The 20205-nt window shown below is 40.4% G+C and overlaps 1 protein-coding gene across 2 annotated transcripts in view; it reads right to left on the bottom strand.

The window, feature by feature from the left end:
* The window catches only part of CXADR (CXADR cell adhesion molecule), a 33285-nt gene extending 13333 nt beyond the window's left edge, over window positions 1-19952 (bottom strand). For both annotated transcript variants that reach the window (XM_014253616.2, XM_014253615.2), the window contains exons 1-6: window positions 19824-19952; window positions 3034-3203; window positions 2170-2374; window positions 1655-1810; window positions 531-653; window positions 111-249 (exon numbers count right to left, since the gene is read on the bottom strand). In XM_014253616.2, the coding sequence (XP_014109091.1) occupies window positions 111-249; window positions 531-653; window positions 1655-1810; window positions 2170-2374; window positions 3034-3203; window positions 19824-19881 (851 nt within the window). In that variant the 5' untranslated portion in view covers window positions 19882-19952. The remainder of the gene's footprint in view (window positions 1-110; window positions 250-530; window positions 654-1654; window positions 1811-2169; window positions 2375-3033; window positions 3204-19823) is intronic.
* Between the last annotated feature and the right edge of the window lie 253 nt (window positions 19953-20205).

Consider the following 20205-nt stretch of genomic DNA (forward strand, 5'->3'; position numbering starts at 1 on the left):
TTCCAGATTAAGACAGAAATCTCAACTGTTAAGTAACTTATTTGTAGAAATACACATTTAAAAGTTAATCTTCCAACAATACTGCTCAGAAACTAGAGGCACATTGTTACCTGATATCATGATGTACTTCTTTCTCATATTTCTTCTCTCTATGCTTCTTACAGAAACAGAAGATGACAGAACACAGTACGAAGAGACCCAGCAGAGTTCCTATAATAGCTCCAGTAATTATACCGGCTGTATTTACGGCTAGAATAGACAAATAACAATACTGTTTATTAAATGTCAAAGTTGTAAGTTCTTCTACCATTAAGCCCAGTATGTTTCACATGCAGCAGGTCAATAATACATCACTGAATCAGAGGGCGAGTGCTCAGTCACTCAGTCACATTTAAAACAGTAAGACTTGAAGAGGCACCCCCAAGTTACATAACAGCATTGGGGTTTTTAACCTTTTAGGAGTTTAGAGAAAAAGACTGTTCAGTTTTAATACAAGAACACTGTGTGACCAGTGCACAGCAAACACTTACGAGGGGTGACATTCAGCTCAACAGAACATTCATCCGTGCCAACTCTGTTTGAGGCCACACAGTTGTATATACCAGAATACTCTCGAGAGGCGTTTTTCAGAAGAAGTTCCCCTGTATTTTTATCTACAAACAACAGAAGGTAGAGGTTTACCATTTTCCTAAGTACAATTCCATATTTAACATCACAGAATTATTAAACCAGCATATGTAGGAAATCTTAACTTAAAAATGCTATACAAAAACCATCCAGATCAAAACAGTTCCATCATGCTGTAAAATGCTATTGTTTGTAAATCTTACCCCGTTAGAAATGTATTCCACAGCATTTGACATCCTCTATCTGCTGAACAAGTTAGGTAGTGTCTAGATTCTTCAGAACACAGTGTCCCCAAAACTACATTCACAAGCCCAAAACTAACATGGTTTTAGTGAGTTACAAGTCACTCTTGTGCAATTTCCCACTCATTCTTGTCCAGCACTGATATTGCCAATCGGTCTTTTTGTTACCACAAGCCAAATTTGGAACATGGAGAAAGAATAGGCATAACAACAGTAGCCTAAAGTCTTGAGTGGTACAGAGAAGGACATTAACGATCAACTGATTCACTGTCAAAACAAGAAATAAAAGACATCAAAGAGGAGACCAGGAGTCAAGTTCAAAATGAAGAACAGTATTAGGTTCTTCCTTTGCAGCTGATTTTTAGGGATCTGTGTTTTACAATACTATATTAGAGTGCAGAAGCTTACAAAAAAACTGGAGATTTTTTGCTTGTTTTAAATCAAATTGAAGCCACATCTGAATTCCCTACTGTCCACTTAAGCACAAAAGCAAAACCATCAGCAAGCAGGAGAACTCACAACATCTGGGCACAGATGAGCATGATACTGAAACCTAACAGTAAGAATCTCAATGTGAAGCTTGAAACATTTCCAAGCACGAATTAAAAACCAGAATCAACTCCAGCTTGTTTCAAAGTCAGTTTTGTTAGAGGGGAGAAGTGACATTTAATCTTGACTACTCTACAGTAATACTAACCCACAGATGCTTACAAGTCAGGATAAGCCAAAAATACTATTGTAATCTTTTTAAGTATTTCAGAGTAATAAATGAAGTTTGACAGTACTCAGCACAGAAGTGGCAGGAAGATTCTGCGTGCCAGATACTCTCCTCCAGTCATAAGACAAAAGTGGGGATCCTTCTTGTGACACACATTTCAAGGTAACGTCTTTTCCGATCTCCTGTGATCCTTGAATGGAACATTTAGTCCGTGCTGGCTTTACTAATAAACAAAACAACAATGAATTAGTAACAGTCACAATCAAAATGTTTTCTAGTTGTGTTCTAGTACATTTTGTGAAAGATAAAGTTTGTGCCACAAACCATTTCTATGCACAGAAAGATTTTTCTATGAAATATAAGTCAGGTGCAGAACTTCTAAAAATGCTTGTTATTCTAAATATCATTCCCTTCATTTCCCAGAACAGAATTATGCCCATCCCTCCCAAAGCCTCCATAATGACCACAATCACCACAGACACAGTGTAACACTGCCCAACTGAAGCTTTCACACATTGAAAACAGGGTGGAATAAGCACATAAAAAACATCGCTGAAAATTTAAGAAAAGAAATTATCTTACCAAGTACAGTCAACTGTATTTTTTTGCTTTGAACTCCAGGAGCCTTCTTCACTTTGCACTGATATGTGCCAGTGTCTGCTGCCTTTAAGTTCAGGATATCCAATGAACCATCACCAGATTTGGGATCAAGACTAGTAAACTGCATTCGCCCAGTCATATCAGCATAATAATGATCATAAGTCCTGTCTACAGTATACATTATTATCTATAGAAAAAAGAAATAGAGTTCAGAAATCCACTTAGTGTGCAAACATTTAAAATAATTTCATCTCTTTGAATTCTCAAGCTTCTTTCTATAATATTAACCCCAGAAATAAAAAGAGTCAAATATCTTCATCTTCAAAATACCACTATAGTGAGTGAATACTCCAACCAAACAACTGACCAAGTACCAATATGTCAGCATTGTCTTCTGACTGAAAGCTGTTTAGAATTGCTCCAATTTAATTCTGCAAAACCTGCCTACTAATATGAATCATCTTGCTTGTAAGGCTTTCAAAGACTGGAAAGCATTAATAACTAAAAGAGTTAATATATTTAAAATTAAATCCTCATGAATCTGTTTTCAATAAGGAAGATAATGCAGATATGAAAGCAAAGTTTGCTTTTTGGAACTGAAGTGTATTTAATTTGGGAGCTCTTCATTAGAAGGCAAGTTTATACTGAAAAATGTCTTGACATTTCGTCCTTAATCTGGTATTTCAAAACTTCCACTAGATTTCATGTGACTGGTGCTTCAAAGCCATTTAAGATCACAAGCATCCCAACCTGAAAAGGTGGAAGTTTAAATAGTCAGTAACAAAACTCATACATTGACCTACTCAAACAACTGAATTAACACTGTCCAAAAAGAAGTCTACTTACTATTTGTTCCCCCTTTTGATTATCTGCTGGTATCAATACCCACTCAATATCTAGTGGGCCTTTATCTTCTTCTGAGAGTTCAAAAGTACATGGCAACGTAACTTTCTCTCCTTGTGCTTTTTCAAAGATTGACTGGTCAGCTGAAGTTATAGTTAGGCTTCTTGTCAGACCTATAAAAACATATTTTTATGTTCTGAAAACAAGTCACACACAGTTGTTCACTGTAAGAGCTCTATGACATACTTTTCCCTTATAGAAATCATCAGTCAGACTTGTCACCACTGAAGAGAGCCTGTGCAGACCCTGTCACCCAACATGGTGCAAAGTCCTGTGCTGCTCATTTGGAATTACATCCTACAGGCAGCTACATCTTTCAAGACATACTTTTTTTTTTTTTCCCCCACAATTCACATCCCACACAAACCTAAGCTAAACATTTCCAGCAGCAGGCTTTCAAGTCACTATATAATCACCTTACCATTACACCCTCACTGTAAAATAAAGGTATGGAACAGCAAGGAAGTCTGCCAGAATAGACAGTATTCTTGAGAAGTTCTGGGTTGGAGGTAAGTTACTTTGCCTTATCTACAGGGAGACAGAGGACAAATTAATATTTTCCAAGAATCTCAATGAGTTTTTTGCATTTGTTTGTCTTTTCTGCTTGTCTTACTCCTCTAAAAAGGCTGTGCAATTCTTATCTGCATGCCTCTAGGCAAACATGCTTCCAAACAACAATTTTTCCTCAATTCAACCCTGAACAAGAGTCCGTATAGTGACACAAAAAGACAAAAGGCCAGAAGCAAGATTCTCCTTATTTTACCACAAACACAGGCTTCCCTTAGATCACAGGCTTGTACATCACAGCCAGGATGTGGGAAGCATACCCTTTGCTCATGATGGAAACAGGTTTGGCACTGTTACATCCACTGTTTTGTCCTGGAAACCAAACTCAGATTTTCAGTCATTTTATGTGTGCAGGTTGCTAGACACACAAGCAGATGTGACCACAGCCACGAGAGCTGCAAGGCCACCAGGAGAGTGGACAGTGTGAGGAAGATAGATGACTTTGGTGCCTTTTACAGATGTAAAGTAACAGCCTCAGATGAAGAAGTTTAAAATCATTTTACACAGTGCTTTTATGATCTAACTTGCACTTCTCCATATAGTAGAGGAGCTCCAGTGCAGAAGAAGACCTTCCCGCAGTAGATCATTGAATATGGTGGGTTGGAAAGGACCCAACAGATATCCTTCTTTATTAAAATTTGCTCTCTAGCAACTCTTTGCATTCTCTTCCTGATGTCAAAACAATGGGCTCTTTTACAGTTGTTTTAAGAAATCCTTTAGAAAGAGAAATCACTTGACATACAAAATTCCAGACTACAGCCTGAAAGAAAACACCTTCACAATAGTTGATTACTAACAAATTAGGTAGGATTATCATGTTTCCTACCATTCATAGTATTACTTTTCATGACATTACCTTCAGTCTGGGGGAAGGGAAAAAAAAACACAAACCACCAACCAAAAATCTCACATCAGCTTGAGGTAGAAAAGAGATTTTCATGCAATGTCTCTTAACAACAATATACATTTTTCAAAGACAACTCTAATAGGCTTGTACCACCTCTTTTTTGACTACAGTAAACAGATTGAACAATTTAGTCTCTGCAACTAGGTTGTATTAATACTGTTCCCTAAATAATAGTGATCTTCATGAATTTGTCACAATCCTATCCCTTCCTAAAGGATCTCTTCAGATTTCCAAACTAGCCAATCTAAACCTCTGAATAAGCAAGGACAACACTACTACTACCTATTATGGGTAGATTTAAAGTACATCCATGTTTCCATAACACATGGTAGCATTGGCATTATTAATGTAAATTCCTGAACTGTTGCAACTTCCATACTCTTCTGTTTCCCTTTTCCCTGTGACCTGATTTGGGAACAGTAATACAATTTTCTCAAGTTCATCTCCAAATTGCCTTTCTGAACCTTCACCATTACTATATTAAAGAAAAGGGATGTGAACTCAAGTACAGTTTAAGTGACTGATAATTAAATACATCATGATGTTACTTCCTTAAAAGCCTCAAATCTGCAGCTTGGGAAATTAGAAGCATTCATTCTGAAGTAAATCACTGAAGCAGAGCTGCTGCTCTGCGGCAGCATCTCCAGTCACAGTCACTTTGCCATCTGAAGTTTCACGACAAAGGATCACAGCACACACATTTGTTTCTCCCTCCCCACAAGAGAAGCTGCTGAGAAATTCAGAAACTAGACAATAATTCATGTAAGAGCAACACTCTGCCTTTTCACAGCAGGTAGTGGGTAATAGAATTCATACTCTGAGGATGCTAGGACATATCCCTACTACTAAAAAGTATCAACTCCTCAGGGATTTTTTGTTTGATACCTGCTGAAACACAACATGGCCAAAACAAACTGGACAGATGAATATCCATATGCTAATTTTTTTGACTACTTTTCTAAACAAATGGGACTTGTACAATCAATGTTTTATTCTCTCCCTCTTCAGCTGTTACTTGTTCATCTCTTTGACAATTTCAAACAAATATAAAAACAGAAATAACTGTACAACCAGAAGTCCCCCAAGGACTCATTTGTACACTGGCATAGCTAAGAAGCATTAGATTCTTCAACTATCTCTTTCCTCTTCACTGCCAGACAACTCATGTAAGTATAATTTCAAAGTGGACATCACACAGTCTCATGGCAGAACACTGAGAAAGTGGCAACTGGGAAGAAAAATTATGTTAAAAGCTGGAAGTACTACCTTTCAGAGACACTCCTAGGAAACTAGACTCCAGTATCCCACCTATTACTGCCTGGCAGCTTGGCCCAAGTGCTTTAAAATCCAGAAATAGCAAACATTTCAGTTTCTACTACAGCACTCATTTCTCCGATCCAAACATACAAATCAACATAGTAACCATGTGCCAAATAAAAGAAGAACCCAACAGCCTGAAAAGCCTTGCCCAAAATAGAAGACTGTCACAAAAATATTTTTTAAGTTTTGATTTTTGATACTTTTGAAGTCCAAGTAGTATTTTCATACACATTGACTGCATGCAAACATGTCAATGAAAGCTAAAGCACACAATCCTCAGGATAACACTCAACAATCAACAAGCTTCCAGCACACAGTAGCTGCTAAGAGGTACTCAAACATTAGTCTGAGCCTTCTAATTATCAGAGCTTTTCCATAAATCTCAATTCCTTTCTTACTGCACATCTCCCAACACCTCTTTTCATTATACCAATGTTCCACAGTCCTTTTCTTACAGTAAGGCTGCAAACACAAAGCTTTTTTCAGTTTTTTGTTTTTTTGTTTTTGGTTTTTTTTTTGGTTTTTTTTTTTTTGGGTCAACATCATCATGCAAAAGTAGTGAGCACCTCAATTAAGGTACATGTCAGAGCTAGCTGGGCTTGGACTGAGCATTAGCAACATAAGGGAGGGGCAGGTAGTACTAGTTGGAGATTCCCTTCTGCAGGGAAGACACACATCTGCTGCCAGATAGGCTGGAGAAGGAGGCTTGATCAGATTTGACATATCAGAGATTGTCAAAAGTCCTCCAACCCTCATTATCATCACCACTGGTGCCTTTTTATTTTCTTTTTTGTTCTATTCCCACTAAATTATTACTTGTTATTAACAGAGACCAGAGAGCAAATCAAGCATGAGTAGAAAGTTCCAGGGGCAAAGAAAGACATGGGATCCCAGGTGATGCTTACTCTCCTTGCTCTTTTCCTGAGAGAGGGAAAAGGCTTGTAGAGACACATCCTTCAAATTAAGAACTCACTACAGGATTGGCACTGCCAGGAGCACTTTAACTTTTATGGCCACAAGTAACCCTGAGAAACAAGGGCTGCCAAGTTAGAGATGGGATCAACATGAGGAAGCGGGATATGAACAACCTCATCAGAGCTGGTGATGGGCACTGTAAATGAGAGATCTACCACGGAATGGTAATTGAACTTTGCAGTCAGGGAGGGAATAGAGACTGAGCCATGGGAAATACCTGGGCCAGGTTGGTGGAAGGGAGACCCTGGTGAGGATAAAGCAAGTTAAAAGGGAAGCCACCTACAGCATCTGTACACAGAGCTGACACCAGAGTGGGGCGTGTGGGACAGCTTGCATGACTGACACTTTGTCATGGATGGCCACACGCTTTGTAACCAAGCCAGCAAGGGAAGAACAGCAGGTGACCTGCCCTCTACCTGCAGGAGCAGCTGGAACACAAAAAGCTGTTCTACAGGACAGACAACAGGCTGGCTAAGAGAGCTTGTGGGTCAGGATTAAAGGAAGGGACCGTATGGATAATATCACAGTCAAAGTTTGTTACAAATCACCTGACTGGGGTAAGAAATCTGATGAAGACTATTTCAGCAGTTTCATAAAGTTTCTAAAAATGACAGACTGGTTATTATTTCATCTCTGTGACATCTACCAGAAGGGCAACACAGTAGGGGTCAAAATCGAAGAGGTTTGTGAAAGATTTCAGGGAAAAACAGCACTAAGTGAGTGAATCCCCATTTGATACTTTCTTGAAATTGCTTTCAAGGGAAAAAAACCCAAGAAACTTGCTGGGGATGGGATCAACAGCAGTCTTGACTGCAATGACCATGAAATAATGAAGCTTAAAATCCTGAGAGGAGGAAGGCAAATCCAGCACAGACCCAGCAATTCACATGGGCAGACTGACTTAGCCAGTAGCTAGAGTTCTGTGGGATCCAGCTCTAAAAAGCAAAAGAGCTTAAGAAAGGTATTTAAGGACAACTGCTAACCACACAAGGAGTATGCCCCAAAACCCAGCAAAATAAACAGACGTGGCCTAAGGAGGAAGAAGCAAGAACAGCCTATCAAGGGAAGAATACACAAATATTGCCCAGGCATGCAGCACCCCTGCCAGGAAAGTCAAAACACAACCAAAGCTGAAAGCAGCATGGGACTTCAGTGCCACATGAAAACCTTCTACTATTACATGAGCAGTAAAGAATCAGAGAGAAAAATAGGACAGGTGATAGCTGATACAGAGAAGACCAAAGTGCTCAGTGTTGATGCTGTTTGGAGCAGAAGGTTGGACGTGACTGAGGTCATGTCCAACACAAACAGTTCTGCAACTGCATTAAAGATCTACATGAAGCCAACACACAAAGTGACAAGATGACATTTTCTCCATTTTTTCCTCAAGTTTTACCCCTTCAGTTTCCACTCAAATCAGGGAGATTCTATTTATGTGATTCCTCTAGTATGCTCCTCAAAACATAAGAGGATCTACTGTGGTATCGAACTGCTAGTACATGACAGACATTTTATCCAGTTGAAGGAAGATTTGTATTTCTTTTGGTTAGCATGGTTTTATTTGAGACCCTTTTCAGACATCTTTTCTGGTTTAGACACACGTAAGTTAATCAAGAAATCTATTCCACTTATTCAAATATGCTTAGCATTAAAATATCTAATTTCTAACTACAGCAAATAAATCACTGCAAAGTGTAGACTCAGAAGCACAGAACAGGCTCTCAAGAAAACCCCTGAACTTTGAAGCACACTTGATCCAAATGACTGTATATTGTTTTCAAAGTATTTTGCAAGGAGAACATGTGACATATTCAGCTGTGGCAAACAAAAGAATGAATATTTGTGACGTGGTGAGAAGAGACATGCATCCTTCCCATGATGTAAAATAATAAGTATTATCCATTACAAAAGTTTGTATTAGAAGAAATAAGAGGTCAATACACAAACTGGATTCTGAACATTCAGATGTAAGTTTCTTAATGTGGAATAAAATACTCATTTGTCTGGGAAACTGACCCTAAAGAGCATTGCATACTTTATCTTTATGATTGAACAGTTTTTCACATGATTTCTGAAAGAGTGCAAACCAGTAGACAATATTTAGAAAAATTCTTTCCTTCTGAATATCTGAACTTAGCTTTAAGTATCACTCAAGTAGAATACACTTTAGTGAACTACATTGTTATTATTAAGAATAATCTAGGAAAAGTTAAATATTTTATGGAATCTGATAGAAGCCGTTTTCTAATATAAAAGAATTTTCAAAATAGAAAGCAGACAAAAAAATTAAAATAGAGCAAAGCTTTCTTCATTCCAGAAATTCTTTTCAACACAGACATAAGCAGAGCTATGATATATGCTAATAAATAACAGCAAATTACTGAGGAACTACTCATGCATTTAGTATTTTCTTATTTTATTGGGACACACTGAAATTCTGCATTGCTGGCTTACACAAATATAAGTGTGCATCTAAATTTGGCCTTAAGGTTTCTGGCATCAGATAGGACTGTGCCACAGAAAGGTTATGTAACCTGGCAGACACAGTCCCTCCCTAGATGGGGAGCAGGACAGTTTCTACACAGAGTAAGAGTTGAGTTCAGAGTTGCTGCTGTACTTAGTGTGATCCACCTGCAACTGCATCTTCAGAGTACTTTACTACCAGATTTTCCAAAACCAGTCTTGTTTGCCAAGACCTGACTGCAAACAAGCAGAGGATCTAAACATATAAATGCTTTTTTCCACAGAATGTGGCCTTAAGTAGCAAGTAATGATCACAACCAGAAATACACATTAGTGCTTTGAGAGCCACAAGCTATAAAATTCACTTAAGAGACACTTCAGCTTACCTGTGATCAAGTCTCTTCACTGGGCACATTTCAGTCTCAAAAACTACCTCCCCAACATTCCCATTTTATTTCTGAATATGCCTCTTCTCTACTTTTCTCAGCTAGCTGTAATGACTTTACGGAAAAAAGTTGCCCAACTCTCCCCTTTCCCACCTTCACTTGGACAGAAGTTCTACATCTTTTTTCAAACCTGCATTTCTGAACTCAGGCCCTGTAGGAGTCAGTGAGTTATGTTTACACCCTGAGCAAGCAGGGAGTACGCAGGGAGGAAGGTACACACAGAGGAGTGCCTAGCATTTACTGGCACAATCTAACACAAACATAAACCTCCAAGGCTCAAATCTCCGCAAACAGCCACCATCCCACGATCATCTGCTTTCTCACAATACCAAACATCAGCATCCACAGCAGCCAAAGGGAATGCCTCTAAGGCAGGGTCCTGCTGATCAGGTAACTGGATTAAAAGCTGCCCTCACAAAGGAATAGATGGAAACAAATATTTCGCATTACTTGTTTTAGTGTTTTTTGCAGCACCCAGGAGTTATGTCACATCAGCACAGGTGAGATGGCCACAAAGCTGCAGTTATGCTACTTTGCCACAGTTCATCAAAAGTAAAAAACAAAGCCACATCCTAAATTTATCAGTGAGACACCTCCCCAAAAGGTTAAAAAAAAAAAGCCCAGCTTCGGATTTGTATTCTCGGTTTCTACATCTTACCAAGAGCAAAAGGACCCAGCACAGTTACAGCTTTCAGAAGCTTGGGCCCAAAACACTATGAAACTTAGCTGAATCTAACTCTTCACATGTCATAAACTCTGTAACACAAAGAACAGCCCCTAAAGAGTGTCCTTTAAGTTAATAAACATTAAAGGAACAATGTAAAAAGGAAGTTTTAATAGAAGGATAAAAAGAAAAATAGTCTTTCCTTTAGAAAGCAAATTCAATATACTTGGAGATTTTTGATGTGAGAATGAAACTCAAAAACGTTTCATGACAGATTCCAAAACACTTATTAGCTCAATACACATCCTATTAATTTAGCCAGGTACCTAGGTACCAAAGAATACTCAGGTTTCACAGTAACTTCAACGGAGGTAAAATGAGCAAGAGATGAAGGACAGGAGCAAGCAAGCAATTGGTCAGGAACTAACAAAAGCTAGGTAATAATGCAGCAGTAAATAAAACAAAAGAAGAAAAACTCACACAGCATTACTGCATCTGAATCCATGTATCTAAAGGGGGTTGGTTTTAGTACATTCTAATTTTAGAACTCCACAAAGAATTCAGTTTTTAGGATAATCCCATGCTGATAAAGGCAAATCACAAAGCTTTTCCTGACAAAGAAAGTACTGTCCTGCTGATAGCAAGTGTTAAACAGTTACTGTTTAACGTGCTCCACAGACCACATTTTTTCCATGCTTCACACCCTAAGTGTTGTTATCATACAATACAGTGATACAAATTTCAGAGATAAGCACAGTTCACTGTAGTGGTAAAAAAACCCAAAAAAACATTTCAGCAAAAAGAATAAGCCAAATTAAAACTAACATTTCCAGGGCTAGTGACATTAACGCACCAAGTATTCATCTACTTAAACCTCAAAAAGGCCCAATGCAAAAAGGTCAGAGAAAAAGATAAAAACCCTGCCTTTCTACACTAGCTTAAATCCACTAGGCAGAACACTGGTTAATCCTCAAAGACAGTAAAATTTAGACAAATAATGTTCATACCTGCATTTCAGACCTCCCAGGTTAGTGCTCTCTAAACTGGAGTAACAGATCTTAGTGGAACTCTCCTACTGTGCAGAAAAGATAGAGTTTATGGAGCCAGAGAAGGTAAAGACAACCCAGGAATAAAAGCACTCAGCTAGGAGAGACTTTGGCTCCACACAGTGCCTCCTCCTTCTTAGATCATTTAGTCCCAGACTAAATATAAAATCAGTTCAGGAAACTTAATCCACATGGCAATTTTTGTAGAAAAGAGATAGAGTTTTATACATTTAATGTTAGGAGGGGGAAGATTTTAAAATCCTCCCTTGCACATTTCATCTCAGCTATATCTCACCAATAGCTCAAAGAGGTTGAGTGACCAAACTCCTAGTTTTCAGAACACTTTTTCTACAGATGTTACAGATAAAAGACTTACATGCCTGAAGTAAGTTTTTGCCATAAGCTAAAACAAGAAGGCTGATGAAACAGCAGAGCACTTATTAAAAAAAAAAACAAAACCAAACAACAAAACAACAACACCAACAAGCAAAAACTAAAATACAACAACAAAAAACTAAATAAGAAACAAACAACAACACAAAACTAAGCACACCCCAAAAACATACCTCTACATATAAGAAAGAATAAGCCTGGGAAACTTCTACCACCTGGACAGCCAACTCTGCTGCTGGATCCCAAAACAGGCTTGCATCTCAAATTTTACTTCCTCTGAGCAGGGTGGGGAAGAAGCACCACTTTTCTGAGGCACATTTACTTGAATCCACAAATCCTGTCAAATCATGTGAGTTAAAAAACCCAAAAAACTAGACAGGAAACTGACTATACATACTTCTTCAAAGACATTAAAAAAAAAAAAAAAGAAGGCTTTCTGTCTGGATGTCTTCAGACAGCATTAAATTAATAAATAGCTCCAATTCATGTAGTGTTGCACACCCCTGCCCCAGTTTAAAAGGTATTGCACAATTAAGCTACAAGTTACAGACCCTCCCAATCTAATAAAAAAATCTTAACTTAAAGGCTCATATAAACAAAACTACCAATAACCTCAACTCTGCAAATAGACAACATGAGCTCGATTTCACTCCCCACCACAGTTCACTGAGATCAGTTGAAACAGTTATGCAACAATGAAAAATCTAAAAATCACAGGCTAAAACTTTAATGATCTTTTTTTTATTTACCCACAATTTAGTATTTTCCTGAACACACCCTTTGCCTTCAGATTCTCTTCAACATCCCTTTCCTTTTACAACTGTCCTTGTGCTCCTCACTTGTTCAGCACATTCTTGAAGCTTTTGGGTTGCTAAACCCAAAGCCACCAGCCCGTATCCTAGCAACTGCTGGCTGATGACCTTCCTGAGAGGGACATGCTTATCAAGAGGAGAGAGGGGGCATTCAGATCTCCTTACTGAAGGGAATGATAAGCTTTTGGGAGGTAACCGAAAGGGGAGGCGATAATGTAACACAAACTGGGATTAAGATTTGTTTTAAGCAGACCAATAGTGTTTAGGCCAGTATCTACAGAAGACCACAATGTGTTCCAAGTTTTCTGTGGCATCAGCTGGATGGATTTTGGCAGCAGCTGCACGAGGCTGTTCTGACACAAGGGAGGGGAGAAGGAATCCAATGCCACCGCTAGGAAGGGCAACAACCACAGCGGATGGGATGCTACACACCAGATGTAACCACATCTGGAATGAGGGCAGGTGCAATGTGACACTGTACCTTCCGACTGCACTTCAGAGCCTTTAAGGAACCACCTAGAAACAGTACTGTGAAGTGTAAAATGAAATGAAGGCCAACCATTACAAAGACTTTCTTCAATGAACACAAAAAACAAAAAGATCAGAGCTGAAATCCTGACAAGACTTACTCACACAAAATCCTGCCCCTCCTCTACCAAGTCTACGCCAACTGCACAGGTTGTTTTGCCTTTAGCTCTGCAAGTCACTTCCCTATTACAGACAGATATTGGATGCTTACACAGTCACTAAGCAATCAAACCACATGATTCGATCTTTTTCCTGACAATTTGATGGCATTTAAAAGGGAGCTGAATGAAGCAGATCACTGGCAGTGTGAATGCATTGGGCACATCTGTCAGTCAATGCATCAGGGAGTTCACTACAATCCAACACTTAACTGAGCAGCCATATTATTTTCACTTGAGTAGAGGCTTTGGCTCTTCCGAGCTACTGAACAAGCAATGCTTTTTTTCCCAGTACATGCAAGTTTTGCATTAAGATTGATAACTATTTGATTCAATAGCACAGACTCGATTTTGGGCTCTTTTCTTGTTCCTGCTTTGCTTGATTTTATTTTTTTAATATAAAGGTAAAGCATCACAATGACAGAAAAGTGTTCTGTCTGCCTGCTCTTGTTTCCCTCCCTGCCCCATTCCTACCATGTAACAGAAAGAAAGGAATAAACTCAGATAATTAGAATATCCACCCTAATTAGCCACAAAGTTAAGAAGTCATTTAAAAATGTAGGGAGACTTTAAAATATATTTACATATAAACACACATATACAAGTTATTCTAAAACAACCTTGAAACAACTGGGATTAAATATTCCTTGTAGCTTATACTGTTAATATATCTAAAACATAGAACTGAAGATGCAGGATAACTCATTACAGGAAATTTAAATTCCTAATGCAAATTAATTCTGCACAAGTTCAAACCGTTGAGAATGTATCAAATCCTCATCCTTCACACCAACAAACCAAATAGTTTTTGTTGACTAATCATTTTTTCAGTGTACTAAGCTTATAGGCTTTAGCTGTAGGGCATGAAAAACAAAACTGTTAAAAAAATGCAGCAGCAAGTGCAACTGCAAAACTTGCAACCATCAAGTACCTCAGATGCTTCTTGACAGCAGCTAAAGGACATCAGAACACGAGCAAATGGCTCCAGTGTAAAACCAATAAAGCTTCAAATCTTGCCTCTTTATCACGTTTTGAACACATGACCCAGTAAGTAGGTGAGATTTAAATAAATTAATAAATAAACAATAGCAATAATATATTCCACCCCATGTGCATTTGAAGTTCCATCTGACACCCCCTTGCTATAATTCAGATTTGATCTCATTGAGTCACATCAGGAAAAGGAACAGGCAGAAAACTGACCTCACAAAAACATACTCTTTTTATAACTTTTTTAACTTTTAAACTTTATAACTTTTAAACTCCTTGAACTAGCTCACCATGGAGCCAGATGAATGCCAGGTACAACTTCAAATGGAATGCAAAAATAATCTTTGAGGTGACATCTAGACATTAGATTGATTGCCTGATTTAGCCATTTACTCTTACTCCTCAACTAAGCTCTCTCCAGGGCAAGGTGTTATACATGTTTCACTACTTTGGGAAAATACTGGTTAAACTGAATTTGATTTTCCTCCTAATGCTCTTCTGACATCCTTCCTGTCACTCATTCCTGCCCTGTACCAGGACAAATTGGTGACAAAACACTTTCTTGTTTCAAATCATGTGATCTAACCAGTTAAAAAATTGAAGTTTTCAGCAACTGAGACCCATTTACAACTGCAGTAAAGGAAAGCACCATCTAGGATGCAGGGTCTGCTTATATTGCTGCTACAGAAACAGGTTCACACAGAACTGTGACTTCATTGCCACTTAGTCCAGTGGCAACTGGATGAAGTGACTTTTCTCTGAGTGTCTTGGGTTGCAATGCAAGATGTAACCAAAAGTCAGTATTCTATTACCATCTGATAAAACCAGGTGTGGCAGTGTTTTTTATCTCTTCTACAACCCATCCTCCCTCCAGGGGGATCTCTTCTGTTAATGGGCCATTGAGTCTCACTGCAGGACTGATAAAATTACATCATCCCACTGTGAGATGCTCCACCCAGAGGAGGAGCCAAGCATTCCTACCTGGATATAATCTGAGACTCAGAACACCACAAGCAGCCTTCCTCCACTGGATTCCCAGAGGAGAGACCAGACCCATCTACACCTCCACTGGACCTTGAGAGGAAAACTTCACCTTCCTACAGGATCACTGCTTCAACAGAACCACATCTGTCACTCCAGGAGGACTGCAGCCACCATTTAATTGGACTGCTACCAACATCCTGACCAACAGGGTGTCAGGTTGTATTCTGACTCTGTCAGTGGGTTGGTTTTTGCACTACTGCATTTTTATTTTTTTTTTTTAAATTTCCCTAGTAAAGAACTGCTATTCCTATTCCCATATCTTTGCCTGGGAGCACCTTGATCTCAAGGTTATAATAATTTGGGAGGGAGGGGATGGTTTACATTTTCTCCATTTCAAGGGAGTTTTCTTCCTTAGCAAACACCTGTCTTTTCAAACCAAGTCACTGAACCATCCCCTGAAGGGTGCAAAGGAGTAAAAGAGGAATTCCCTAAAATGGATAAAGGAAAAAAAAAGAAACAGAAAAAAAGAAAGTATAACTAAGTTGTAGTAGAGGGGGTGGGGACACATACATTCTTCCATACCAGTGAGCCACACAGTTGTTAAAATTTATCCAAATTTAGAATGTTTTACACAGGATCTAAAAGTTTCAATAAATCAACCAAAAGCTGCAACAAGACCAAAAAGGATCCTTGCCATTATAAGCTTAAGAAAGCAAATTTCAAACAACTGATTAAATGGTTGGGGAAGTATATCAAAACAATACTGGCCCCAAAAAAACAAGCTTCCTAAGTGTACAAATCTCTGCAGACACTGTGGCAAAGGAATTTTAACATGCTCCAATACTGAGGCATTTTTAAAGATATTCAAAATTACTTTCTTGAAGTGTGAATGGAATCAGTAGCAAAGCATACATGTGCTCATATAAAAATATGAGCACATGTATTTTGTGTAAAGCAGCAACAGAAGCTAAACCAGGCATTCAGGAGGGGTAGTTTCATCTATCTGTTAAGTGGGCTTGGCTGTGGAAGAAGCAAGAACTAGAAGTGAAGACAGAGAGGCAGCTGAAGCTTCATGCAACATGGTGGGAGGTGCAGTCAGAGGAGACCAAAGTGATGAGCTATAATAACCTCTGCAGCAGTATTCTGAACACATAAAATACCTTCTGGGAAACACAGATTGGCCACAGCAAATGTCATGGTTGATGTCACAGCAGCTGACTAACAGTTGATTAAGTAATTTCTGTTAAAGACTTTCGTACCCCTTAAAACTCTAAGAACCAGGAAACAAATTCCGAATTTCAGGTGACTTTTCATGCCAATGGACACTTTAGAAGAACCTGATCCTTGCATCTTATTACAATTACTGCCCAACAGATGAAGTGTACCCGGTTTAGCAATTAAAAGATTGGGATAGGAGTGATCATTAAACTCCTGTGGTAGTCTCACTTTATAATTTAAGCTTCTGCAAGATCCTATTGCATGCATAAAAACATGAACAGGCTTAAGTTCCTTATTATACATATTTGGCAAAGTATATTAACCACCAAATGCTGACTTACCATGCCTGCATTAGGGTCTACTCCTACATGCATGATATTGGAATTACGTTTTCAAGTTTAACAGCAGGGCGATAAACACAGATTTTCTTAGAGTTTACCAGAACTTTGATTTCATTTAAAAGCTTACAATTCTATTAATAAAGCATCACACACTGCAGAATTTCAACAGAGTACAAAATTACCATCTATTAATATTGCAAATAAAGAACCAAAATACATATAAAACCCACTATGAGAGCATCAAGAAAAGATACCACTACAGACTAAAGAAATTCCTGCCCAATTATTTATCTTAACACTCTACTCAAACTCATCCTTAGTTGGGGCATTTATATGCACAGCATTACTGTCTTGTAAATTCCAAAGGTTAAATGGTCACTATGCATATAGTATTTTTTTAGCAGCTATAGGTATAATCTGGTTATGTTAACATTTCAATTATTGAAAACATGTGTTCTGATGTTACACGTTTTCAGAAGTTTAAAAGCTGTAAATTATCAAATTTGCTTAATTTGGATTATAAATTCAGCACCCATAGTTTTTCTGAATCATCTAAAACTCTACACAAATTTAAATTTGCACCAAATGGAATGAGATTACTTCCCCAAGGCTGTATACCAGGGAGACAGTGCCACACCACATGATGCCATGATCACTGTGCACAGCTGGATGAAGAAGTGGGGTTGTTCAGAGTGACAGTGCTTCTCTTGCCAATTCACCCTTAGGTATGACACAGACCAGCTTTCCTGGGGATGGCTGAGCATCTCCCTGCACATGGGAAGTGGTGAATGAATTCCTTCTTTTGCTTTGCTTGCATGCAGGGATTCTGCTTTCCCCATTAAACTGTCTTCATCTCCACCCACAAGTTTTCTCACTTTTAACCCTTCCAATTCTCTCCCTCATCTCAACACAAGGGGAATAAGTGACCATGTAGGTGGTCCTTAGCTTCTTACTAGGGTTAAACCACAAATTCAAATAACTTCAGCAGCTAGGCAACACTTCACTGACAACAGCTTTCACTCAACTGCACAAAAAATAGCTTCCTCTAAGTTTGGTCCATATGGAGTAGAGCAATTTAGACATCTGTTCCTTCACTGAAGGTAGTAATGTCTATCTGCAGCACAGACCCAGAAACAGTAACACAGTCTGAGAGGAAAAAACACAAGCTAGCTCAGAGGACATATCCACTCCTATGATACACAGATTATTCAATCATTTCCTTCAGAGGGCTGTGAAATGTATGTGTTTTAGAGTACAGTCACTCAAATAACTATGAAAGAGGCACATGGTTTTTTTATTAGGAATATTTCTTTATTTACAAAGTCATTCAATTTCACACTGAGGTCTGAAGACACCTGTATCCTTCAGCAGATCTAAAGTGTAAAATTCTGTTCTGGATTGACATTTCCTCCCATACTAATTATTCCTAATTTTTTATAATCATAGCCTTTGATAACCTAGCAGTGCAAATGGAGTACATATAATTCTACTCAGAGTAAGTTATTTTCAGTTTTCGTTGCATGAAGCATTTCAATATAAATCTTGATGACTTAACCTTGTTAACTAAATACTAGTAACACACAGTTCTTACACAGCATCTGCCTTGTTTCTAACTCTGCTTCAGGAAACACATTTAATGCAGAACTACCTATTCCCTTACATTCAGGAGATCAAAGTTCACCATTCCATTACAGACACAGAATTTTGATCCCATGAGTAATTTCCCAAAACAGCAGTGACATCAACAAAGGCATTAACATTTCAATAGGAAATAAAACCTGACCTCCTGACACAACTGATACACATTTTACTGTGAACCTGAACCTCCATAGGTGTTTTGTCACCTTTTATAGTTTCATGTAAGTTTGGGTCAGCTTTAGTGAAAACTTACTTTTATTTTAGAGATATGTTTAGGAAACACTGATATGGCAGCCAAGTTCATTACAGAAACGTAGTAAAATCTAGTATTTGAGATTAAAAACATCTGCCTACATTTTAGCAGCTCAGGCACGTTTGACTTGGTATGTGTGGGCTCTGGGTATGGTTGATTGGGTTTTTTTGTTTGAGAATATCTACTCCTTTGTTTTCTTTCATCACGAAAAACAAATACTTTTAGGTCCATCCAATTCAGCTTTCCTCCCACCCTCAAATCCTCTCACGTTTCCTCCGCAGGGCTCAATCGTGGCCATCGGCCAACCGGGTTCCGAGGGTTCTTCGGGAGCCACCCGGCCCCTTCCACCCCCTCAAAAGCAGAGCCAGCCTACTGGATGCTGGAGGTGCTACACATGCAGAGCTGGAGTTCGATTTTTTTTTTTTTTTTTTTTTATTTTTTTTTTCCTTTTGCTCTTTTCCACGTCGGTTTTCCCCGACTCCGCCGCCCGCCCGCCGCGGGAGCCTCTCCGGCCGGGAGCCACCGGGCGGACACCGAGGCACAGCGGACCCGGCCGCGCCGGGGGCTGCCCGGGAGGGCGGCGGGGGAAGGGGAGGGGGAGGCGACAGATAAAGCTCGGCAGCCGCGCTGAGGGCGAACAAAGCCCGCGTCGGCTCCGCGGCGCGGCCCCACCGCCAGCGCCCGCCCGGGCACCGCGCTCCGGGCTGAGGGCGGCCAGGGCAGAGGGGCTGGCGGGGAAGGGGAAATACACGGCCGCCAGAGATCCGCACACGGCCGGGACGCGCACACACACTCTCTCTCACACACACACAGGGCGGAGACCCCCCCACGCCCACACACATGGCGGGGACCCCACACACGCACGGGCGGAGGCCACCCCAGCCCCCCGGAGCAGACACCGGGCGGGCAACAGCCCCGCACCCCCCCCGCGCTTCCTCCCAGCCCCACAGAGCCGCCACCTCCCGCCCTCCCTTCTCTTCCCCCCTTCCCTTTCCCTCCCGTCGGTCCCGTCCCTTCCACCTGCGCCCACCTGCGGAGCAGAGCAGCACGAGCGACACCCCGAGCGGCAGCGGCGGTGGCGGCTCCATGGCGAGGCGGGCACCCAGCAGCGGCGGCGGCTCCGTGCCCGGGCTGCGCCCCGCGCACCGCCCAGCAGGTGAATCAGCCCGGCCCGGCCCCGTCACTTCCGGCCGCTCCCCGCCCCGCCGCGCCCCCGGCCGCGGCTCCGCAGCTCCCGCCCCGCCCGCGGCACCCGCGCCCGCCGCCACCGGCCTGGGGCCGCCCGCCACGCGTGCCCGCTGCGCCGCCGGGCCGGCCGGGGCTCCCCGCGCACCGCCTGCCGCTGCCCCGACTGCCCGGCCGGCCGGCAGCGTGGACGGGGCGGCGCCGGGGCTGCAGTGCCCGAAACACGG

Source organism: Pseudopodoces humilis, chromosome 2 (genome assembly GCF_049639895.1).
Source record: "Pseudopodoces humilis isolate 2021_Gansu_Grassland_sample_001 chromosome 2, ASM4963989v1, whole genome shotgun sequence".
Lineage (NCBI taxonomy): Eukaryota > Metazoa > Chordata > Aves > Passeriformes > Paridae > Pseudopodoces > Pseudopodoces humilis.